Source organism: Magallana gigas, chromosome 2 (assembly GCF_963853765.1).
Source record: "Magallana gigas chromosome 2, xbMagGiga1.1, whole genome shotgun sequence".
Lineage (NCBI taxonomy): Eukaryota > Metazoa > Mollusca > Bivalvia > Ostreida > Ostreidae > Magallana > Magallana gigas.
The window spans coordinates 32,593,482-32,619,988 of NC_088854.1; the positions used below are offsets into that span (position 1 = coordinate 32,593,482).

General features: G+C 33.8%; 2 protein-coding genes across 3 annotated transcripts; one reads left to right on the forward strand and one right to left on the reverse strand.

The window, feature by feature from the left end:
* Window positions 1–18: 18 nt before the first annotated feature.
* Window positions 19–13,144, reverse strand: LOC105319241 (protein arginine N-methyltransferase 9). 2 transcript variants are annotated; one of them, XM_034445994.2, is made up of 10 exons: window positions 12,833–13,144; window positions 11,586–11,822; window positions 7,633–7,800; window positions 4,690–4,786; window positions 4,148–4,227; window positions 3,643–3,817; window positions 3,093–3,294; window positions 1,601–2,153; window positions 1,031–1,187; window positions 19–644 (listed from the first exon to the last, which is right to left on the reverse strand). In XM_034445994.2, the coding sequence occupies exons 1-10, from the start codon at window positions 13,114–13,116 to the stop codon at window positions 267–269; spliced, it is 2,331 nt and encodes a 776-aa protein (XP_034301885.2). In that variant the 5' UTR covers window positions 13,117–13,144; the 3' UTR covers window positions 19–266. The 2 variants fall into 2 exon arrangements, with proteins under 2 accessions (XP_034301885.2, XP_065932270.1); XM_066076198.1 differs by lacking the exon at window positions 7,633–7,800.
* A 3,087-nt stretch (window positions 13,145–16,231) lies between these two features.
* On the forward strand, window positions 16,232–26,178 carry LOC105319242 (uncharacterized). Its single transcript, XM_011416690.4, has 3 exons — window positions 16,232–16,529; window positions 23,402–23,548; window positions 26,011–26,178. The coding sequence occupies exons 1-3, from the start codon at window positions 16,328–16,330 to the stop codon at window positions 26,067–26,069; spliced, it is 408 nt and encodes a 135-aa protein (XP_011414992.1). The 5' UTR covers window positions 16,232–16,327; the 3' UTR covers window positions 26,070–26,178.
* The last annotated feature ends 329 nt before the right edge of the window (window positions 26,179–26,507 follow it).

Consider the following 26,507-nt stretch of genomic DNA (forward strand, 5'->3'; position numbering starts at 1 on the left):
GAAATATATGTACAATAATATGATCAATTAAATTTATTTCATTATGTATACACAGTGCAATTTAATAATCCATTCATGAACTTGATCTAGACAGAAAAAGTAGGATTCCATATTTTTGCACACAATATATAGCTGCCTATAAAGGAAAGTAAAAAGAACACATTCAGCTGACTTCATTATGAAGGAACCCTGTGCTGTAAAAAGCTTACCCGGAAAAAATTAAGTGAACCACTGACAATTCTATTTATAAATACTGTGGTTGTCTGTTAACTTCCCTCACTAAGGTCACAATCGACTGAAATCCCTAAACAACTGTTTTTCAGAGACCCAGTCACTTTGATCTGTTGTCCACACACAAGGTCAATATCACATGACTTCATCATCACAGCTGCTTGTCTCCATGGTAACACAGACTCTAATGTTGAGATTGTTATCCCATCGCATAGAACAAACTCGAACCAGTAAATGACTGCAGTCACATGGCCTGTATCCGTAGCAACCACATTTACACTACGTTTCATGTCCAGAAATGATGACGGGCCGTCATCAAGCTTTTCATTTAAGTCAATTGTAAACAGTTGAAATGGATCTGAGAGTCGTACATGATCCAGACTGGTTAAGTCGACATCCACATGTAAAGTAGACTGAAATAAAAAAGATCATCATTTAAACAATTTTTAAATCAATTTTCTTTGGAATTATATATGTACATGTATCCATTTTTAAAAATTGTACACTTTTTAAAAAAACATTACAGTGCTATAAGTTCAACATGTCGTTACTTTGTTGATCTATTATCACAAAAAAGTAATCATACTACCATTCATTTATGACTTTCATGAATTCAGTTGAAACATGAAAGATGAAGATATACCAAGTATAATTGTATATGTAGGCATAATAATACATGTATATGTAATTCATGTATAAATCATAAACTGGTACTGTACTTAATTCATGAATAGCACTTTACAGACATACAAACAAGTTGACCTATCACAAAGGAAAGAGATGGAGAAGCTACTGTTACCTGGTACATATTGATGAATTCAGCGATACGAAATCCTAACGTTACGTCATCTCCCAGCACTGCACTGTCAGACATCAGGCTCTCCGACTCAATGCACATGGCATTGACTCGTAAAATCCCTGGAACAATCTTTCCAGTTGTCTCTAAGCAAGTCAGTCTAGGGGAGAAAATTTCGTTTTTTAAATTCACTACCAGAAACAACTTTTGTAACAGTATTTAAAGCAACATTCAGCTTATTATCACAAAAATATTAAATCTTGTTGAAACCAGAAAAAAATCAAAATATAATTTTTGGTGTTAAGTTTGCTAATATAAATTAAATAAAATCATAAATGAAACCATTTTAAACAGCTTATTAAATCTAGAACATCTCTTTACTTCACATTGTTCATGCATGCATACATTCTGTATAACTCTCATCTTTTTTAAAGTTTCACATGTACATGCAGGATATCAAAATTCAACATGCATTTGAATTTTGGGCATCTGTATTTATCATCCATTTAATCAAAAAGTTAGAAAGAAAAGTTACTTTGCAGAGTAAAATGAAAAGGTGGAAATTTTAATTACTTCAGAATCTCCAAATCTTCAAAAATCTGTTGTCTCAATGCTCCACACAGTTCCACTGGATTACAGAGAATGACGTCGTGTTTCCTGGCTAAACCCTGCCAGGTGTCGGTATCCGTATCCAACAAGTCAAAGCTCAACTGAGATAGATCATTTGAACGCTGTAAAGTTTGATACAAATCATGAAATTCTGACTTCATGATAACTGTTCCGTTTGGGTAACCATGACAACCCATTTGAAGGCTGATGGGAGAGAATGAGGTGGAAAAATCCAGCAGAGACAAGTCTTTCTTTGGATGGTGAGCTTTAATTTGTTCTAAGACTCTACACTGCAGTCTATTCCAATGGAGATTATTCAAAAGAAAGACTTCGTCTCTATCCAAGTAAAACACCTTCTCTGCTTCCTCATTGCTGCAGTGTCCGTGATTCTCCTGGGGGATTCGCGGTTTCCCGGTTTCAATTTTCATCCATGACTGCAGATGCAGACTATTCTGATTGAGACTGAAGACGGCTTGAATTTTGTCTCCCTGCTTCTGAATAATGCTTCCTTTTTCATCTTGGAATAATAAAAACGAATAAGTAATAGATGACATTTATAATCAAAGTACTGAAGTACTGACGGGAGTTGATTTTATCGATTATCATTTATTCAAAATCAACGATATGTGATTTTGCATGGCAAGTAGTATCAGTAATCGAAATATTTCTGAGAATTTGTATGGATCCAGGCAAGATTGAAATCTTGTCTTGTTCAACCAAACGCTCGGCTGTCTCCGTTTATCTCCGACAAGCAAGAGAGACTCTGTTTTGTCGGATATTAACGGAGACAGCCAAGCGTCTGGTTGAACGAGACTACATTGAATTCTAGCGTAGGAATACATACGACTTTAAAAAATATCTAAATTGTTTGTACAATTTAAAATCTTATTATTTTCATGGTATTAATGAATAAGTTTTCTTGAACAACAATGCTTCAGAATACGGTACATAGCATCGAATTTATCGATTATTTTCAAGAACTAAGTGTTGTCAGCGGTATTGATTTGTGCTTAGGTCCAAACACTGTTTCACTTTCGCTTTGCCCGAGTAAGTGCATAGGAGAGTTGATTAAAATCAACTCCCAAAAATGATTGGCAAATAAGTTCCTACTGATGATAACTGAGTATATCATAAGAATAATCAATATCTAACAATTTTTGCATCTTTCCTTTCCTGTAAAATAAAAAGCTGTTCACAACACTTGTTCAAATGTCCCATATATTAAATGCCTTTGCATTTCATTTCTTTTAAATTCCATCTAAATCTTAATCCTGACTACAGTATGTTGACGATTTTGGAGTACTCAGTTGGAACTTAATTCCAAGTTTACCATAACAATTATCTGAAACCGCAATTAATAAACTCCCTCTTTCCCAAATCCTCCCTCCCCCTTTACAAAGAACCATGACCCCCCCCCTCCCCAAAAAAAAAAAAAATTACATGCACATATTGTTACCTGCATTACAGCTGGGTGAGTTGTTGGGTATCACAGGAAATATTGCTTGTTCCCAGCAGTTTGGGGTGGACGGGTTGGTCGTAAGGGTGATGTCCTGAATCAAATGGAGATCAAACCACACAGCCAGAGCATCAAGTCTGCCTGACAATTTGATTGGAATCTCCATATCAAAATTAACTCCTTTATCAAGTCTTTTCAGCATCTGCAAAAAGTGAAACGAATGTGTACTTTTATATATATGCTTGTCGAACTTCTACTTTATTCATGGACTCATTTCTATTAAAAAATTTATAACAACGGGTACTCATACGATTATTTAAAAGTCTGATGACATTCTGAGCTTGAATAGCATAGCAAGGAAAAATCCATAAATGAAAGATCAGGAAAAGTTACAGGTAATTCATAAAATCTAAATTTCTGTATTTTGATGTGTACTAGCTGCTACTTTTGTTGTTTTCTTTTGTTGAGGAGAGGACATCAGATTAAAAAAAAGAATTGGTGAGCGCTTCATTACTGCAGTGAATGCTGTATATTGTACGTGTACTTGTACCTGAACATCATTAAAATTGACAGTTGTGAGGGGGATGGGCTCAGACAGGAATTTCAGATGACCTGACAAGTTGTGCAGATTTTCTGTGGAATAAGGCTCCTCAAGGAACTGGGAAGTGTTACACACAATATTGATATGGTTGAAATTAAGATTCTGAATTCCTGGATATACAAATCTGTCAAAATGTAAAGATAATTGGTAATGAAGTACATGTATGCATAAGACCAAATTTGGATTTTTGGCTTCTTCAAACTTTGAAAGGAAATCTCACCAATTGTGTTCATGCATATGATCATTCAATAATTAAATGCATATTTTCAAAATACCGGTAGGTACTGATCTTCAAACAAATTTGAAAGAGTTTTGCTCTCTCATTGTTAGTTTTATGAAACTGAGAAAAGTCCAAAAGGAGTTGACAAATGGTCAATTTAAGTGTATGTCTGACAACTGCCTGTTGGTAAAATGCAGAATATTTTTTATTTGTGGAAAAAAAATCTTGGCTGACCTGTTTTGAAGTCTCAATTTCTCGCTCTCAATGGCACAGACATACACAGTGGCTCTCTCTGGGATCACTTTACCAGTTTCCTATATCAACACATTGAATGTTTAGGAACCTTCTTCTTATGAATGTATAATGTAAAGTAGTAAGCAGGATGTCCCAACCCCTGTTTCTCTATGCAATTTAACCTCAGTCTAAAAAAAAATATTCTCAGTCCCTCTATGTTATAGATTTACAAAGTTTAACTCCACAAAAATAATACATGTAATTCAATTAAAGATAACTGGTTCTATTATTCATCCTTGAAATTACTTGTTTAACTGTTCAATTAAATAGTGTTGTCACTCAACGCATCGCTATATCAGCCAAAGTGTATACCGGTACTCTCAAGCCAGATTTGCAATAAACCAAGCAAAACTGATAAACGTTCACATACTACACATATACATGTAGTGCAGATGCTGCTTAAGACCATTTTACTCTAAGTTCAAAGAATTCAATGAAATTCTACAAATTAATGTTTTACGGTACTCCAATGAGGATCTTACTGGATGCAGTATGTTTTCCCAGGCATGGATTAAAGAGGGAATCACATGTTCACCGAACAAGGCAGCATCAAATGTTTCCGTCACTAGCAAGTCTACTCTGGAAATATATCAACAAGAAAAAATTTATATAAATGTATTTCTTTTCGAGTCACAGTTACCAGCGGATATTTTCATCCATTTATAAATTTTCTTATATGTATATCACTAACACTCAGTGGGAAAAGTTGGTGCTCATGCAGTTTTCATTAATTAATTTTACCGGTATGTATCCCGTGATGCTTGTAAATTAATGTCACAATTGCAAATTCTAAATTTGAAGATTTTCCCTATATGTATTCCCATGTTGAATTTCGCAACCCTACTGTGGCCTTTTTATTGGTCAAGGAGTCACAGTTTCAAAGAACGATATTACTCTCTGACAGTATGCTTGATATCATAAATTCTTAAGAAAAAGATTTTTTTAAAGGTTCCCCCAATATAATTTCCAATGCTGAATTTATAACCCCTATTGGGATCCCCCATTTAAATACTTATATAGTCAGAAGATCAAAATTTCTGTAAAAAGTCGAGCGATCCTTGCCACAAAAGAAAAACACCATTTTTCTAACACACACCAATTATTCAGGATGGCAAAATATATCAATATGAAAACACAGACTTAGATGCTGACCATTTCAAACAATACAACCTCAAACCTGGGGCTATCACTGTTTAAAAAACTCATCATAAAGAAATAAAATGCTACTAGTTCTCATATCTGCAGGATTTGTCGTTTTCAAGCTCAATATCAACAACAAACAGCTTATTAAAATTGTACTGAATTAATAAATATTAAAAACATAATCTTGCGCAGATCAGGACAGCTAAACTCGACACGCAGTCTATTAATTTCTATCTGGTAAAATCACACCCCTCCCCATTTGTACTAGGTATGCTAACTAAGTCCTCATAATTTCCAGTAAACTGTAAATAATCTAGTCAGCCTTATCTGAACATCCGGACAACTTGTTATAAAAATGAATAACCTTAAGTACTCAGTATTTGAACTAGTGAATTAAGAAAATCCGAACAGCAATAATACGGATTCCGAACAATCCGGACAACTCGTAATTCTAAACTTGAAACAGTTCAAATAGATATAATACTGTGGAATCATTAGAATTCGCGGTGGCTCAATTTTCGTGGTTTTTGTGGGTAGCCCTCACCCACGAATTTACGTCCTCCACGAAAACAGGTTTTGAAAGAGTTAATAAAACTGAAAACCAACACATCCACGAAATTACATCCCCACGAATACGCAAAAAACAAACAATCCACGAAAATTGGCCCCCACGAATTTAAATGATTCTACAGTAGTTCCTTTTATAGATAGCAACTAATAACAAGAACTATAACACTGGAAAGATGGGTCTACATGGTTGCTATACTATACAGATTCTGTCCGCATGATGAAGTCCTTATAAAAATATGCATCGTCTACGACCAGGTTCATCTTGCTTAACTACCTTCTATGGAGTTCTCTGAGGAGTGCTCAACCAAACGGGATGTGATCGAGTGATCAAGTGATACTGCTGCTGGAACTAACTTATATTTATAAACTTTTCCAACCAATGAGTACTTGTCCTTTTCTGTCCGGACACAAACAACCAATCAAAAATCTGTACGGATTTTGGACATTCCGGACAAGTGTCCTATATTTCCGAACAAGCATATTTAAATAATAAATAAACATTTTATTCCTACACAAATCCTTGTCCGGATTAATTTAATAACACAGACACATATTTCTGTGTCAAAATACGCATATAGCTTTAATACACATCCTTGCTATATTTTACACTAAAGGAATTTTGAAATTTAGTGCCTTCTGAAGTAGTGCGCGTAGCGATACACTTGAAAACGGAAGTTCGCTACAAAGACATAGTTCATCAATCGGGGTGACAGATAACAGCAATCACTGATTGCACTGAGGTAAAAATATGGAAAAATAGTGGTCACATCTAAATACAATAATACATGACAAAATAAAGCACTCAGAAATGTTGATAACACAAAAATAAGTGTCAGAATATGTTTGCATGTCGATGAGTGAAGCGGTCCGTCAACAGCATGTTCCGTACAGAGAAGTTTGTGAGCGGTAAAATGACGATTATCTACCGGAAAGAGCATTAAAATGGCATGCTACTAAACAGGGTGATGAATTTGGCAAATATAAATATGTTTAAAACAGATATCATGTATTTAATCGATCTAATTACGGGTCAAAGCAGATAAATTGATCTCATAAAAATGTAAACAAAGTACAGGGGTAGTATCAAAACACGAACGGTAATTCAGAACATGTAAACTTTAGTATTTTGGTAAATCACGCCTATAACAGGTTTTTGACAGGTAAAGAACAAATAACGGAACATGATACGAGACATTTTAACTAGAATTGCATGTCTGATGTAATACACAATGAAATATTAATAGAAATACTTAATTGATCATAGATGATCATATTACTGTTATTACATTACTTTCACACATTTTCTTTTTAAAATTATATATATCTTTGAATTCCTTTGAAAATAGCATTTATTTTAACAAATTCCAACCCCTTTTCTTAAGGATTCTCTGTAATGAGACTAATTGAAAATATGGAAGCCCAGTGGTTCTTAAAAAGAAATTAAAAATATGAAAAGTTAACATATGGATAGATACACAGGTGGATGGGTGACAATGAACAGTGGGTAATTAGAGAAGCTCGTCAGAGATTATAGCTCAAGGGAGCTGAAAATGCAAAAAGAGAGCAGTCCTTTTGTGATACAATGGACTAATCAAAGATGAAAAATCTAGCTCAAAACTATAAGAGAGTTATAGTTATGTGCATACAAAAACCTCTGCTTTACATACAAACAACTTTTAATTTTCAAGGTTGAAGCTATGAAAAAAAAATACCTTTCAGGAAAATCTGTTCCTGAAATCAACTCTGTTGAATTTTTTGCAATGATGGTGATATCATCTTGGCACTGATTTGCAACGACAACTCTCTCTATTAAATCGCACATGGTACTTGATCTCTCACAAGCATACACATCCCTAAACTTGGCTTCTTTAGCAAATATACTGCAACAGAAAACACTAAATTTGTACATCAAAACGCATACAGGTTTGACCAATAGTTGAAATAAAATTTAAGGTGCTTCACAAAAAACTTGACAAATGCATTGCGAAATAGCATTGTTTACACCCTCCTTTTTTTTTTACTGTTCAAAGTTCAAATGGTACCCCTTGTCAATCAAGATTGAAACAATACCGCCTTTTTGATCGAGATGATCATTCAGTAAAAATGTTTGGCCATTAAATGCAGAACCACAAGGCTTATAAAATAACAGACAATTCTTGACATTTAGTCATATTTAAAGCACCTGAGCATATGGATACTGCAAAATCTATCAAAAAATACCATCCTTAACAAATATACATTTAAGGAAGGAGTCTTTTCTGGTTTTCGACTTGTCAAACGTAAATTTGAGTAATTGTTCATTAAATCAAGATGAAAGGAAATTAAAATAGTATATTTTTCTTTCTTTTTTAGAATAATACAACTTGGCATAGAAAAAGTAATCAATGTTTAGAATCTAACAAGGACTATATTTTTGGCGTAATATTGGCATAGGAAAATATCACGTTTCGCAATTCAAAATTGCTGCAGATTAATGAGTCTGTTTTAGCATTTTAAAAACAATAACATTAATGTTGGAATTTTTTTACTAATGTGAACCAATGATATGATACTTGGGTTTCAGAATATGTTTTAAAAATATCATTTGCCTATCAAATTACATTTTATAAGCTTTTTAAAGCGCCCTTTCTATACATTAATTTTTGTGAAAAAATCACTAAAATCAGTTTTTCTCTCTTATTAAATGGTGAAAATATTAGCTTTTCTGTCAATTTATATCTTTATATAAAGTCTTCAAAATACATAAAAATCAGAAATATTTTATTATTGGAAGCATAAAAAAATAATCAAAATTCCTTCTAAATTTAAAACAAGAGGCCCATGGGCCACATCGCTCACCTGAGGAACAAAAGGTATGATAAAATCAGTTTAATGGAGTCATAATACAAACTATCTGGACAATGTACAATAATACATGTACATCCTGTATAAATAAAATCCATTTTCCCCTGGATATTCTTATGTTTATAATCAGTCCCTTTTCTAACAGGATGATTTTATAGTCATATCATATGTTGAGTATTGCAGTTCTCAAAAAGATCCTTAACAATAGTTTATATACGGGATATAAACGTACATCAAACTCTGAACCTTCTCGGAAGGCCAAAGAATTGTCCTGGGGCCAAAGTCTTAACAATTATTAAGAATCATCTGGCTGATTAGTTTCTGAGAAGATTTTTAAAGATTTACCCTATATATTCCTTTGTTAAACTTTGACCCCCATTGTGGCCCCACCCTACCCCTGGGGATCATGATTTTCACAACTTTGAATCTACACTACCTGAGGATGCTTTCACACAAGTTTCAGCTTTCCTGGCTGATTAGTTTCTGAGAAGAAGATTTTTAAAGATTTACTCTGTGTATTCCTATGTAAAACATCGGCCTCCCATTGTGGCCCCACCGTACCCCAGGGGTCATGATTTTCACAGCTTTGAATCAACACTACCTGAGGATCCTTCCACACAAGTGTCAGCTTTCCTGGCCGATTAGTTTCTGAGAAGAAGATTTTTTAAGATTTACTTAATATATACATATGTTAAACTTCGACCCCCCATTGTGGACCCACCCTACCCCCGGGGGTCATAATTTTCACAACTTTGAATGTACACTACATGAGGATGCTTCCACACAAGTGTCAGCTTTCCTTGCCAATTAGCTTCTGAGAAGAAGATTTTTAAAGATTTACTCTATATATTCCTATGTAAAACTTTGATCCTTCATTGTGGCCCCACCCTACCTCCGGGGGTCATGATTTTCACAAATTTGTATCTACATTACCTGATGATGCTTTCACACAAGTTTCAGCTTTCATGGCTGATTAGTTTCTGAGAAGAAGATTTTTAAAGATTTACTCTATATATTCCTATATTAAACTTCGACCCCCCCATTGTGGCCCCAACCTTAGGTGAGCTAAAAAGGTTAAGTTTACAATACAATAAGTTGTTAAAGTTGGTTTCTGGAAGAACAGACTTTGAAAATTTTCTTAATAAATATTGACATTTTTTTTACTTTTTTAATCTTTAGTTTTTAAGATCTGTGTACAAACATAGAATTGTGAGCATTGTGAGAATCTATGTATCTTGCTTACAATTCGAAGCTTAACACTCAAATATGGTGAGTAAATAGAAATTGTAAACAATTAAACACAAGAAACATGCACTACATGTATAACAAATAAAGAACACAATTTATTTTTTTCGAAATGAATCATATATATACATGTATATACCTACATATTTCCGTCAGCGATATCAAACTCTATTTAAACTGAATAAACTCGAGAAAATGCCGAGCTATTGCATTAATCTTCCATTACGCAAAAGATAATGCCGAATTACCGATAGAATGAATTGTATTTCAGTACCCCTACATCAGATTTTGCTTAATTTGCGCAGGAAAACAGTTAACTGTTTGATTTACCGAAGTCTCTGTTTGATTTGATACGTAAAAATCACGAAATACAGACGATAGTTTCCAGGTTACAAAGCATAGATAATGAAAACGAAACGAAAATCAGAACAAGCTAACACCAACGTCATGTGTGAAAACTGTCAACGCATTGAAATATTTAGCCTCAATTTACTTCACAAAATCGGCACCAATATATTTTGCATCTTTCAAAATTTCCCTTCATACGCGAACTGTTGCACAACAAGCAAATTCATCATAGTCAGATCGACCCTTTTTCGTATAATGTCATGGCTGCTTTAAACAAAGAACCTCGTTTTAGAAGTATGGAATCATTTTACCGGATGCCGAACCCGAAGCTATTAAACTGATTGAAACACGCCTTTCCTTTATTATTATTTTCGTAATAACTCAGATTTGACACAAAATTACCCCTTAATTTTTGCAATTTATATTTTCCTTCCCATAAGGATAATTTATGCTAAACTACGTTGAATTTGCCTCGGTAGTTCTTGAGAAGAAGATTTTTAAAAATGCACCCCCCTTTTTCTACAGTTTCAAGGTTTTCTCCGCTTTAAATACAGATCGGACTTTTATTTCTGCAATTTATATTCGCCCTCCCATAAGGATGCTTTGTGCCAAATTTGGTTGAAATTGGATAAGCGGTTTTAGAGAAGAAGTTCAAAATGTAAAAAGTTTACAGACGGACAGACGGACAGACGGACGGACAGACGGACGGACGGACGGACGACGGACAAAATGTGATCAGAATAGCTCACTTGAGCTTTCAGCTCAGGTGAGCTAAAAAATAGAGGAAATGTGGGCTAAGTAATATCAATTTTAGTATAAATATTTATTCCAATTTAGTAGTATAAACTGATAGACATTCTGATATTCTATCATTTCATTGAAGAATAGAATCTTAAATTCTTAAACAAATGTCTACAGAACTACAAAGCTCTACACTTATTTTTATCATCCTTTACGTTGAAGAAAAAGGTAGTGACCTTGACCTGACCTTTATGCGAAAACAAAAAGGTCAAATTTGATTAAACTGATAGAATCATTTGGTGATATGATCCGCTTGACTGTGTCAAAATTTCATGAATTTCTTATTATAAGAAGTATGTTTGATAACGAGAAGACTCCTTCCTTAATATGATTTACTGTCTCCTTTCATTATCTAGAAACATGTATTGCACTAGACGGAGACATCTTTTATTAGAATTGTACCCCATTAATTAATAACAAAATCTACCTTAAAATTCCAGTCCCAGCACCCATATCTAGGACACTGGTGTAACCAAGTTTGGCTGCCTTTTGAAGAGCAGATAAGAACGCTGTGTTTCTGTTGACATCGTTCAGCATTCTGAAGTGCCATCGCTCAACCAGATGACAACAAATATTATCCAAGTTCTCCCTGGCTGCTGTGTACTCGGGGTTAATTTCGAGGGATTTTCGGATGTACATAGCAGCTTCATCAGTGTATCCAATTCTGATTTAATGAAAAAAAAAATTTAAATATATATATATATATATATATATATATTAATAGGACAAAACTGCCCTGCCCAAAGGACAGTATTGGTACATTTGTATTGCAACCAGTCTGATATAAACCACCCCCTTCTCCTTACATTGGTCACTTGACAGAGTATAAAATGAAGGGGGTGGTTTTACAGTAATCAGACTGGTTACAGCATGATAAGAAATGTACAAAAGTCCAAGTAAAGAGTACATAAATGTGAAAAAAGGAACACTTGAATGTTTTTATTAACTGTCATAACCACAGTTTTTCAATAAATCAAATTCAAGGAATTAAGATATCTTAAAAACGAATTCAAGTTAAAGTCAATATGGAATAAGTGCAGAACATAGAAAAGATAAGAGTCAAGTTAACAAATTCATACACAATGTTGAATTGTTTTAACCAATACCTCTCTTTAAAACTTAAAAAAAAAAAAAAAATTTCGATCAGTTTTCTCTTTAAAACTTATAAAGTCAATTAAATAATGAGGAAAGGTGAAGTTAAAGATGTCAAGGTCAATGAAAAATCCAGATTTTTTAAAAATAGGAAACAGTTAAATTGCTTACATCTAATTACTAAATGTGCAGGTATATACTATAATATGTTATTTTATACATATACTATAATATATACATATGTGTCTATGTCTGAATTTTGATAAAGATATCCGGAAATGTTTCCTTGAAACTTCATGAGGTAGACGAAAAATGAGGACTAGTGAAGTGCAGGTCATAGGTCTAAGGTCAATGTCAAATCAAATGACACAATGAAATTGTAACACCAATATCTTTTTAGGTATGTATTCTGTTTCTAGTCTGATAATTCATCGTGAACAGTTTCTCTTAAAATAGGGAAAAATCAAAATAAAGAAAAGTGAATTAAAGAGAGAGAGAGGGGGGGGGGGGTAATTAATAACAGTCCAACCCCTTCTCGTGGAAAGGGGGTATACCTTATAACTAAAGGCTTATAACACTCACCGAAAAAGTTGAGCTCCGATGTTGTTAAGAATGACTTCACTATCTGATATAATTTCATTTACAACTTTGTAACATCGGAATAATTCCTCTATTTTACTTTCTCTTTCCAACTGCTCTGAGAATTCTTTCATCACATAAACAAATTCGTTTAACATCTCGCTCACTTTATCTGGATTTAATTTCAGATATAATACATAATGAGCAAACGAATTCCTAAAATTACCACTGCTACAATACGATTTCGCGTTGATTAAGGTAATATTCCCTAAACTCCTCGTGGCCATTTTTGTAAACAACTAAGGTACGTCGATTTACCCCAAAGGACCCAAAACAATCCGAAAAGTTGTTTACTTTATTTAAAAATGATCGATAGTTTGATTTTCCTTTTTATAGAATTGAATTATTTCTCTTCCGATAAAAATAAATTGATAAAAGAATCATCAATATGATTCTGTTTCAAGTGTTTGCAATTTTTTTTTCATCAGTTGTGTATGTTTACTCCTGTGATAGAACATTTAAGGGAATCTAAAACTTATTTTTTGAAGTTTATGGGGTGCTGTTTAAAGCAATATGAACTGTATTTTTTAGAATTTTATTTTGCTGTAAAAACCTGCTATATAGTATGAAAACTCTGCATATAACTTTAATTAACTTTTATGATAAATAAGGTTATTATAGAAAAAAATCATTATTTTTTGTCAGAGGAAAGATTTCTCTTCGAAGGAACATATATACATGTAGCAAATCAATTTTTGTACAGGACGACAATAATTCAATTTTGCTCCAATTAAGACTTCTTAACGGTCTTTTTTCACAAAAATTTGGCGAGTAGCAATTTGAAAACCATGATATTTTTTATTTTTTGTCATTTTTGTAGAAAATAACATTTTCGTAAAAATAAATCCATCATGAAAATTGCAGCTCATATTTAACAATTTTAAGGTATTTTCTGATATAAGAAAATTATTATTTTTTATATCAAAATATATAACATGATTTTAGAACATGATTTATTATGTAAAAAATTTCAATTATTGATGTAAAAAAAAATCCATATTCTGATGTAATTAAAAAATTGAGTTTCTGATATCAACAATTTATTAGGCGTATTCAATGGATGTTCCGAATAATATTGTGTTCTCTCTCAATACGTAAATACCCACATTCGTTAGATTTTGCGAGGATTTAGGTAATTCCTGTGGATTTAGGTTATTCGATACACTTATAAAAAAAAACCCAGGTTGGTTCGAATTTCTGGTATCAATAATCAAATAATCCTTTTCTAGTGTAAAAAAGAACTTTTGATATTAAAATTTTGACAGTGGTTTCAATCAAGAAACATTAAGACAGTGTACAATTTTTAATTAAGTCTAAGATTGCTTCTTGATCCTTAAACTCTCCTGGTATTTTGCACAAGGGTTCGGTTGTCGGATAATGGAGTTTTATTACATGTATTTGTTCCCGAAGACTTAATTAATTCTTAACATGATAAAAACAGGGGTTTTCAGTGAATGTTTTTTTTAAAATTACAATACATAGAAAAATACACATAAGAATGTACAGACGATATACCCGTCTCCAAACTTGTCCAGTTTAACTATTGGTCGTCCTAACTTCGTCCTGCTGAAATGAAATAATTATTAGCAAATATGAATGTATTTTTTATTTGAAGTTTTTCATTCGAAAGGTCCTTTTACTCACAATGTCGAATTCATCATTTACAATAATTAATATGGCTGTGCCATGTGACTAAAAACACTTGTAACTGGCTGGTGAATTTGTATGTGTGGTATTATGAATCTTACATGTAATACAGTTGACAGAATTTTTTTTTATTGATATTGATAAATTTATGTGAATTGAAATTATCAAACAATATCAAACACAGCATCACTTTATTATTCAAGAGTGGTACAAAATTCGTAGTTGAATGGTGGATGCAGAGGTGGTTATGTAAGTTTAAAGCAGTAAAAGTTATGTATAAATTATCCCCACCTTTACATGTACATCTGTGGTAATTAATTACCTGCTATAGCATCCCTAATTTTTCATAAAAATACAGGTAAATCTCAAGTGAAAAACAGGCTATAATTGTTATCACAACACAATTAATACCGCTTTTTCTGAACATAATAACGCCATGCATGCAAAGGTTTAAAAAAAAAAACCCAAAACAAACCAAAAAACAAGCGAAGACGAAAAAGCGGTGCATATATGTTTTTATTATACTTTTATGTTAAATACTGAAATCTGATTGGCTTAGACGCAGTTGATAATCCGTTCTATCACCCTCAGCGTTAGCAACGCACTTGGCAACGGGTAACACAACGAATTGTTACATGCGCGTAAATTATGCGCGTACGGTTCGCCGTATAATTCATGTCATTTTTATATAAAAGCAGTAAAATTTTCTCTAAAATTAAGACATTCAGTTTAATAAAATAAATAGTCCTGTTTGGGAGGGTAACTGTTGAAATTGACACCCCTCGAAAACCATTGTCAACCTCCGCTTCGCGTCGGTTGACAATGGCTTTATCAGGATGTCAATTTCAACTGTTACCCTCTTGGACTTTGGGTAGTTGGTGTCAAACAGCATTGTGACGTGGACCTGTCTATTTCATTTCTGGCCACTCAGCCATTGTTCTTTAAAATCAAAAAGATTTGTCTGGCTTTTGAGCTAAAACTACGCAATCGGTGCATATTTCACTTGAAACCAGCGTCATTTTCAACCTCTTTAATTGACGCAAGAAATAGATAGTTACGTCCTACTGAAAGTCCAAGGCCATGTTAAAATGGTTCTAAGATATATCAAAAGCATATTCCATTGTCCTGAATCATCTTACATATTTGAGTATAAGTATGTCAATGTTTTCATGGGTCATTAGCCATATGAGCTTTTCATCAGTATCCATTGTATCAAAGTGCTTACAACATTTCTCTATTAACTTATATAAAATAACTCTTTCCTCCTGAACATGACTACATATGAATAAAAAATATTTCTCATCATCAACTAAATATTCACGAATGCAAACATCGTTTTATGACTTATTTCAATTCTTTCATAGGTTATAATTAATTACAGAGCAATAATAACACGAGAAAAATATCTTTATCTAGCGAGACGTTTCGCTCCAATGGAGGTGCAAAACATCGAGGTGCGAATCATCTCAGCGCAAAACAGAGTAGGTTTTCGGCCCGGGGGTATTTTGGGGGATTAGAATGACCGGAATGAAAAGTGAAACGATACATAATATGTTTCGATAACAACATTCTATGTGGGGTTTTTTTTAAAATAATTAATTATATAATAACTGCACAAATATAAACGATGATCTGAAAAATGTCGCTGGATTTTGAAATAAATTAAAGGGTTTTTCACGCATCTTTTTAATAATTCATTGTACGACTTAACAAACTATTTAGGGGACATCGTTCCGTCTTGGAGGAGAAATAAGAATCTTGTGGTAACAGGAATAGATCTACCTTATCAAGATGCCTGTTATAGAGCCACCGAGCGAATTCGACGAGAAAGATGAACCAAAAGTCACAGCTGGTATCTTTGATATTGGCCAAAAAATTGGTGTGAACTCTGAAATGAGAAGAGAGTTGTCGGCAATGACACCATTTTCAGTAATTGCTGCATTTGCAAGCATTGGTTATATCAACGTTTTGAAAAGAAGGCCAATCTACACTGGTAAGTAACAAAGAGGGATGAATATTGCTTAATTAGACCTTGCAACAGGACAGCAATTTTGAATATCTCTCTGTCCTATTTTTTTAATCCTCTTTTGAGAAGTGGACAGGTATAGCCTACATCACAGGAGTCGGCAATCTTATCAATAAATAATACCTAGAGTCAAAATAAGTAAAAACCCAGCCATGAGCTTTGCTCACAAAGTGAGCGAAGCTAACAGGAATGCGACGCGATTTTTCACAAATCTGCTGTCGCGCCGATATTTGCTTTGACCTGGCGATTAAATCAATAACAATCAAGAGAACTATACTCTGTCCTAAAATATTTTCAATTCACATTTGGCTTTTTCATATTTGTGACGTCACATTCATCCTGAGACTGCATGGATTGTAAATAAATATTATTAAATTTAACAGGCTTTAAAAAATTATTGAAGCATTTAAAAGTCCTTAAAATCAAAAGATGATTTAGCATAATAAAATCAAGGATAATGTTGGCTTTGTTTTATTTTTATTTTATAATTATGATTTAAAAATAAAAGGGAGGTAACAACTGTCCTTCTAATGTTTATAATACGCGTAGTCTCGGGGTGAATGTGACGTCACTACATGGCTTCTTGGTAGATCGAATGTTGACAGAAATCTGAATAATTCGCCAATGTAGAGCTTTAGGGGTTGAATTATCCAAAGTTTAGGACAGAATTAAGTTGTTTGACGCTAGTTCTCTTGATTGTTATTGATTTAATCGCCAGGTCAAAGCAAATATCGGCGTGACAGCAGATTTGTGAAAAATAGCGTTGCATTCCTGTTCGCTTCCCTCACTTCGTGAGCGAAGCTCATGGCTGAGGTTTTACTTATTTTGACTCTAGGTATTATTAGCTCACCTGAGCCAAAGGCTCAAGTGAGCTTTTCTGATCACAATTTGTCCGTTGTCTGTCGTCGTTGTCGGCGTTGGCGTTGTAAACTTTTCACATTTTCATCTTCTTCTCAAGAACCACTGGGCAGATTTCAACCAAATTTGGCACAAAGCACCACTAGGTGAAGGGGATTCAAGTTTGTTCAAATGAAGGGCCACGCCCTCTTTAAAGGGGAGATAATTGAGAATTAATGAAAATTTGTTGGTATTTTTCAAAAATCTTCTTCTCAAAAACTATTCGGCCTGAAAAGCTCAAACTTGTGTGGCGGCATCCTCAGGTAGTGTAGATTCAAGTTTGTTCAAATTATGGTCCCCAGGGGTAGGGAGGGGCCACAATGGGGGGATCAAGTTTTACATAGAAATATATAGACAAAATCCTTAAAAATCTTCTTCTAAAAAACTATCAGGCCAGAAAAGCTCAAATTAAAATGGGAGCCTCCTCAGGTAGTGTAGATTCAAGTTTGTTCAAATCATGGTCCCCAGGGGTAGGGTGGGGCCACAATGGGGGGATCAAGTTTTACATAGGAATATATAGAGAAAATCTTTAAAAATCTTCTTCTAAAACATTATTAGGCCAGAGAAGCTCAAATAAAAGTGGAAGCATCCTCAGATAGTGTAGATTCAAGTTTGTTCAAATCATGGTCCCCAGGGGTAGGGTGGGGCCACAATGGGGGGATCAAGTTTTACATAGGAATATATAGAGAAAATCTTTAAAAATCTTCTTCTAAAAAATTATTAGGCCAGAAAAGCTCAAATAAAAGTGGAAGCTTCCTCAGGTAGTGTAGATTCAAGTTTGTTCAAATCATGGTCTCCGGGGCTAGGGTGGGGCCACAATTAGGGGATCAAGTTTTACATAGAAATATATAGACAAAATCTTTAAAAACCTTCTTCTAAAAAACTATCAGGCCAGAAAAGCTCAAATTAAAATGGAAGCATCCTCAGGTAGTGTAGATTCAAGTTTGTTCAAATTATGGTCCCCGGGGGTAGGGTGGGGCCACAAGAGGGGGGTCATGTTTTACATAGGAATATACAGAATTTTTTTTTAAAAATCTTCTTCTCAAAAACTATAAGGTCAGAAAAGCTTAAATTTGAGTGGAAGCATCCTCAGATAGTGTAGATTCAAGTTTGTTCAAATCATGGTCCCCAGGGGTAGGGTGGGGCCACAATTAGGGGATCAAGTTTTACATAGAAATATATAGACAAAATCTTTAAAAATCTTCTTCTAAAAAACTATCAGGCCAGAAAAGCTCAAATTAAAATGGAAGCATCCTCAGGTAGTGTAGATTCAAGTTTGTTCAAATTATGGTCCCCGGGGGTAGGATGGGGCCACAAGAGGGGGGTCATGTTTTACATAGGAATATATCGAATTTTTTTTTTAAAATCTTCTTCTCAAAAACTATAAGGCCAGAAAAGCTTAAATTTGAGTGGAAGCATCCTCAGATAGTGTAGATTCAAGTTTGTTCAAATCATGGTCCCCAGGGGTAGGGTGGGGCCACAATGGGGGGATAAATTTTTATATAGGAATATATAGAGAAAATCTTTAAAAAAATTTCTTTTCAAAACTTTTTGGCCAAGAAAGCTCAAATTGTAACCATCCTCAGATAATGTAGATTCAAGTTTGTTCAAATCATGGTCCCTGGGGGTAGGGCGGGGCCACAATGGGGGATAAATTTTTATATATAGAGAAAATCTTTAAAAATCTTCTTCTCAGAACTATAAGGCCAGGAAAGCCCAAATTTAAGTGGAAGCATCCCAAGATCGTAAAGATTCAAGTTTGTTTAAATAATAGTCATGGGGTATGGTGAGGCCACAATGGGGGATGAATTTTTACATAGGAATATATAGAGAAAATCTTTAATATCTTCTTTTTAAAGACTATTTGGCCAGAAAAGCCTAAACTTGTGTAGAGGCATCCTCGGATAGTGTAAATTCAAGTTTGCAAAATCACAGTCCCTAGTGGTAGGGCTGGGCCGTGACGGCAGTTTGAATTTTTACATAGGAATATATAGAGAAAAATCTTTAAAAATATTCTGGGAAAGTTTTCGGTCCAAAACTCAGTACTTAGTGTGAAAGCACAGGTTATGCAGATTTAAGTTTGATGAAACCATGATTCCCTAGAGAAAAGGGGGGCCACGAAATGGAGGGGGGGGGGGGTAAATTGGAATAGAGAAAAATCTTCTTACAGGTACAACAACAAAAGGGGCTTGGTATTTACCCAAAAAAAGAGGTGGATAAAAATTGACAGATTTTCTATTTTTTTTAGCAAGATCTACTGTACTTAGTTGTCAAGATATTTTGATACTGTAATGCTAATTTGATCAGAATTAAGGCAATTGTTGCTCAGGTGAGCGATGTGGCCCCTGGGCCTCTTGTTTATTGATAAGATTGCTGACTCCTGTGCCTACATCCACTTCTCTTCGCAAGCCCTCATATTTTGATTCGTGTAAATGTGTAAATGTCGGAACCAAAGACGGACTACACTTCGACCTATGTTCGACTCCAGTTTCCCTGATTTTCGTAGCAGACCTATTATTTCTACATTTTAAACATTAATGCATCCATACAGTTGTTTGACCAGTTCCGAATAGGGTACAGATTTGGCGGTAGTAAAAATGTTCCCGGATGTTATTTTAAGATATGATATTTTTGACAATATACACCAAATCCCTGCTGATATTAATGCAATATTGCTGCATTTAATTGTTTTAAATAAGATTTTATTCCAGCAAATTACGCGGGAAGCCATTTTACCAGTTGCGAATAAGCCGATGAGTTCCGAATAGCATAACTGTTTCTTTTCATATCAAATGTAGATCAAAAAGTTTCGGCCCGAAAACAATTCATAGAACCTGTTGAATAACAGGTTTAATGCAAACCACTCAGTTATTGGTATTTTCTTAACCTATACAGTTCGATTTGCACCAAAATGACAGACAAAATCATCATAACAATAATTTAGACTGGTTTCTAACATCTTATCAAAATACAGTCACAGCTCCTCCTCTTATCATTATTGTGGTACAATATGATTTATCCAAGACTAAGAAAGACATGTAATGAATTCCAGAAGTATTTGTTTGATCAATCCCTTTATTTCATTCTAAAACAGAGGAAAACAAATTGGGTATTCGGAACTCGTAAAATGACGGCTCAATAACATTCTGCATCCACTTATGACTTTATTTTATTTTTTATCCTCTATCTGTATGCTTTTGGGTATGTTGGAATACATACTAAACCTACGTTTAATAAAATAAATCTTGTTACAAGTGATTATTTAAGACACCGACAGATGATTTTGCGCATATTAGCGTTGCCATGACCTGGATTTATTACAAAGCGAAAGTAGATTGGCTAATCTCAGACCGATATCAAATACATACAAGACAGCAAAAATGAAACTACTGCAGAATTCAAACAAGCATTAATGCGTGATTATATTAAGAAATTGATTTTTCCCCCATTTCTTATTTCATTATTTGCTATTTAACTATTGAACTATTCGGAACTGGTCGAAATTCATACTGGTCATCAATATATATCACAAACATTGAATTAATAACACTAACCCGGTGTCGAATCATTTTCTCAACTTCTACATCCCGGGGTTTAAATTATGAGATCGCTCACTATAGGTGGTTCAAAAAGTAGAAAATTTAAGAGTCGGAAAAAACATAAAATATTGTTTTGATTGTAGACTTTAGAATAAAGCTATTTTTCTTATAATCTAAAGAGGTGTAAAGACTCATTTTACAATTTACAAGCCGTATTATACTGTAACTTGTTTATTCTTGTGTTTATGAAGTTCCGTTTCCATATGAAGATACAAAAGCATCAAAAGTGCAGTATGAACTTGATAACTGAATTGCACATTTTTTTTGTCTTTTTAAAGAAAGGGGGATGTTAGATAATGATGTATTTAGTGCCACCCTGTATATTGTGCACAAGTAGTGCTTATGTCATCAGTTGTTGAGTTTCTAATAAACACATAAAACCTAACAAAATGTTTAAATGTAGAAATAAAAGGTCTGTTACGAATTTTCAGGGAAACTGGAGTCAAAACATGGGTCGAAGCGTAAACCGTCTTTGGTTCCGTCATTTACACGTTTTCCAGAATCAAAATATGAGGGCTTGCGAAGAGAAGTGGATGTAGGTTATGCCTGTCCACTTCTCAAAAGGGAATATAATTTTTTATGAACTTATTTAACAAGTTTTCATTATAGGAATACCATTTCAGTTCACTGATATTTTATAGGGTTGTTTATTCTCAAGGGTATTGAGCACTCAGAAAAGTAAAATAAATTTGAACTCATTTGGGATTTTTCCCAAGTTATTGCTTCCATCACTTTTTGATGATTTTTAATAAAAATACACTTGCATGTACCTGTGAAAGAAATACAGTTGAAATTGATAAAAGGGAATATATCCGAGATATCTTCATTGAAAATTATCATTTTTCACTCATAAAAGTTCACAGGAACGAAAACAAATTTCTGACGGAGGTTTATAATAGGCAATATTTACATCTTTTCTCCATTCGAAAGTACTTGGGATACCTCGCGCAATTTTTTAACATTATCATCCGGGCTTATTAATGGCTAATGCAATGCAAAATCCATGTAGGCTTTCCATTTTTTGAAGTGTATTGAAACCTGAAGTGGTAGGGGAGGCGTTTCAAAACAGATTATCTGGACATTTTTCATATTAGTGGATGAATGTAGTTTGAGCACAAAGGTACTTATGATTATCGAAAAAGTGGTGGAAGCAACAACCGTGGACAGAGTATAAATAGAATGTTCAATTGTTAAAAATTAAAATGACAGATGTCCTGCGGACCCAGTTACTGATAGAATTTGTCCCATATACTAGCTTCGTAGCAAATTTTTAAAAATATATCTTTCCTAAGTTTTCATATAATTGGTCTCTGATACCTACAATGTTGCTTTTTTATAATCCTATCTTACCACATTATAACTGTTTTTGCGAGGAAATCCCTGCCACTTATAAGGGTTTGAAAATTTGCTGTTTATGCCTCTCGGTCATCATGTTAAAGGGACTTGGACACGATTTTACTTAAAATTTTCAAATTTTATTTTTCCATTTTCAATGTTTAAACTGATAAATATTGAAGTTTATAATGCTATGTCAAAATTTGAAAGTCAGATATCAAGTTATAAGCAAGATATAGATTTACTAGTTCTTTGTTTTGTAAACAAAGCTCGAATATCATCATTTTTACATATGAGTTGTATTGGTGTAAGTTTCAATCAAAAATATCTTTCTTTTGTTGGTAATAGTATTTATGAATATATTGAATTAGTTTAAATTGTTTTTACATGTCATTTTGTCTAAGAAATGATTATTCTCTACATTACATTTTTTGTAAACAACTATAAGACTCGAGCTTTGTTTACAAAACAATCAATTCTTACCTCTGTATCTCGCTTGTAACTTGACTTTAACATTCAGTATTTTGGTCAATCATTTAAAATGCACCAGTAAACCATTTTATACATAAAAAATAAAATAATTTTTTTTATCTCAAATCGTGTCCAAGTCCCTTTAAAGAAAAATCCAAAACATTCCAAGGGATTTCAAACGAAATGGCAGGCAAATTCAAACGTGTATATTAACAAAATGCCTAGATACGACCCATTAAATGGATTATTTTGTGGACTTGACAACATATGCATGTTCAGAAAGGTTTGTACAGTAATGTATTAAAATTTGTTTTTCCTTCGCAGATTATTTATAACAGACTAAATATCGACAAGAAGCAGATCTGCTTCACGGCTGCTACATTGCAAGTATATGGGACGAATTTTTACTGTGACCTGAGCGTAGCCTGGTCTCGGTAAAATTATTCTTTCTAGTTTAGCTCATGCCCACTTTAAATTTGAAGCCAATACTCTAGTTAAAACAAAGATTTTGAAATTTGACATGAAATTTTTTTTCAGGTATGGCAACAAAAGGATTGGGTTTCGCTGTTGCTGCGGCTTTCTTTGTGGAGTCCCTCAGAACCATAAACTACAAGAGATACACCAGACGACACAAAATGGTAGAACTATACTATGAAGAATACAAAGATGAACTGCCTCATATCGGTGGGTAAACATATGGAATTTTATTATCTTATACCCTCAAAACAAACGATTGGAATGGGGGGGGGGGGGTAGGGGTGAGGTTTTTTTTTCTCTTTATATCACCTTTCTGTCCTTTTTTAGGTCACCTGAGCTGAAAGCTCAAGTGAGCTATTCTGATCATATTTTGTCCGTCCTCCATCCGTCCATTTGTAAACTTTTTACATTTTGAACTTCTTTTCTAAAACCGCTTGGCCAATTTCAATCAAATTTAGCGCAAAGCATCCTTATGGGATGGCGAATATAAATTGCAGAAATGAAAGACCGATATTTATTCAAAGCGGAGAAAACCTTGAAACTGTGTAAAGGGGGTAGCATTTTTAAAAATCTTCTTCTCAAGAACTACTTAGTTAAATTCAACGTAATTTAGCATAAATTATCCTTATGTAAAGGAAAAAATAAATTGCAAAAATTATGTGCTAATATTGTTTCAAGTCTGAGTTATTACGAAAAAAATAATAAAGGAAAGGCATGTTTCAATCAGTTTATAGCTTCCGGTTCGGTATTCCATACGAGTCTTGGTAAAATAGGTTGGCAAACCGGGCCGGGACAAAATAAAAGCTGGGGCAGATCGAGACTTTTCAATTTGTAATAATATAGTAATATATAATTAATTTTTTTTTTTTCGTCCGAAAAAATAATAATTAATGGTGAAGACAAATTAAATTTTTGAATGTTTTTTCCATTTGAGAAATTGAGCGTGTTGAGGTACGTACAATTTTCTTCTTCACATCTATAGGAATTTTCCTAATGAAATACAATAACTATTATAATATGTTTTTTTTTAAAATACAATAAATAGTAAGTAGTTGAGGAAGAAAATGTACCTATATGCTCTCATATATTTTGATCGCTTTAAAATGTGGGGGAGAAAGGGGAGAAGGGGGGGGGGGGGGGGTAGAACGAAAATATAGAGAATTGGAAGTTAACAGTGTACCCCTACCAAATGTTTAGTTTTATATCTTGCATAGGATTTTCTTATTCTCGGTAAAAACAGTATTCCATAAAGGTACAATGTCAAAGATTACGTGTATGCAAAAAAAGTGTAAAATTTGAATACTTTACAATAGTTATTTTTTGTTACTCTACTGAAGGGCCATATGGCACAATATCTTTTGAACGCCCATTTAAAGTCATTGTTGCCCAGGTTAGTGATGTGGCCCCATGGGCCTCTTGTTTGTCTTATGGATAAACTGTGGTGAATGAGCTTTGCTGATCAAATTTGTTTGATGACCGTCATTGCCATTTTTACCTCATAGGTACATGTACTTTAGTCTTATTCTCAATAACTTCATGGTCTCTATATTAACCCAACTTGGCATAAAGCATCCTTTGGTGCAAATATTGAAGTTGGTTCTAAAATAGCCACATTTCTTTTTTCTCTCTCAAGGGAAGATAATGGAAACTGGTAAAGGTGTTTTAGAAATTTCTTCAAAACCATTTGACCACGAAAAGAGTGTCAATCCTTTCTTATAAGCTCACCTAAGATGTCAAGGCTGAAGTGAGCTTTTCTGATAAGTGAGCTTTTCTAATCAAAACTTTTCCTACTTTTGCCAGTGTCATTAAATTTTTACATTTCATCTCAACAACCATGGACCCAATTTCAAATAAACTTGGCACAAAGCATCCATTGCTGTAGGAGTCCTCATTGCCACTAAAGTTTGTTTAAATGAGGGGGTCAGGCCCACCTAAAAGGGGGGGGGGGTAATTAAAGGTTTTTAAAAACTAAATTGTCAGAGAGATTGAAATTTTTTCATTAAATTTTATGCAGGTACATGTACATATATATTCAGATATATTGAAACTTGCTCAATCCATGAGTCCCAGAGTGGAGTACATCACTCAAAGGTCACAGGTGTCAGGCCATTAACCTAAAGGCTGCTGGTTCAAACTCTGTTGTCTCACTTGATGTTATGTGTTGCATTTCTAGACAGAACACTAAATTTAAATTTTCTCAGTCCACCCAGCTACAATTGGTACAAGCTGGGGTGGGGGGGGGGGGGGGTTATCAGTACCTGTGATGGTCTGATGTCCCATCCAGATGCAGGTGGGGGGGGGGGGGGGGCAATGACTCTCATCTGCTTAGCTCAACAGAAAATAGAGATAAGCCCTCATGACTTGGGAGAAAGATTTCACTTTTGAGTGGCAGAGAACCAATACTTTGCATGAATGTTACTTGTGTGTCAGTAAGCGTATTCCTGCACACCAATTTTTTGTTTCTTGTCTGATGTCATTTTGGAGAGATGCATTGTCACATGATATGAAAAGGTTCTTGCCCATTCTACAATGAGTCAACTTTATTTACTAGTACTCTAGTTTGAACATAATTTCTACCCAATAGTACCAGTAGAAGATATATCATAATTCATATATGGTGCTGAAAGAGAGTCATAAATGGAATCTCATCTGTTTTTATTTTATTTCAGGTCCTGGCCCAAAGAAGTATGGTGAAATACTTGGAGACTGGTCCTGTTCTAGAATGTGAACTGATGTACTATTTCATTTTTTTTTTAAATATTCATTTTGCAGAAAATTCAACAAGTTGAATTATAGTGATATGACTGATGAAATGAATAAAATGTTATTGAAAATGACTACAATGGCATAAAATTATTATATGACTAAAAAAATAGATAAAAAGTAAAAACGAATATTACAAATTAAAATTTTAATATGCAGACATCATGAAAACAGAAAAAAAACTCATGCAAAGTAAGAACAGCAAAACACGCTTATAATGACTTGACAGTCGTGGTGAAGTGATTTTTATTCCACATGGGTTTTACACATATTGTGGATATAATGAATTACATTTATAACGAAGCAAAATTGCCTGTACCTATCACTTCGTTATAAGAGTGCTGTGAGTACATGTATTATTTCTTGATTTTTTCAACAGCAAAACATTACCAGTGTACATTTT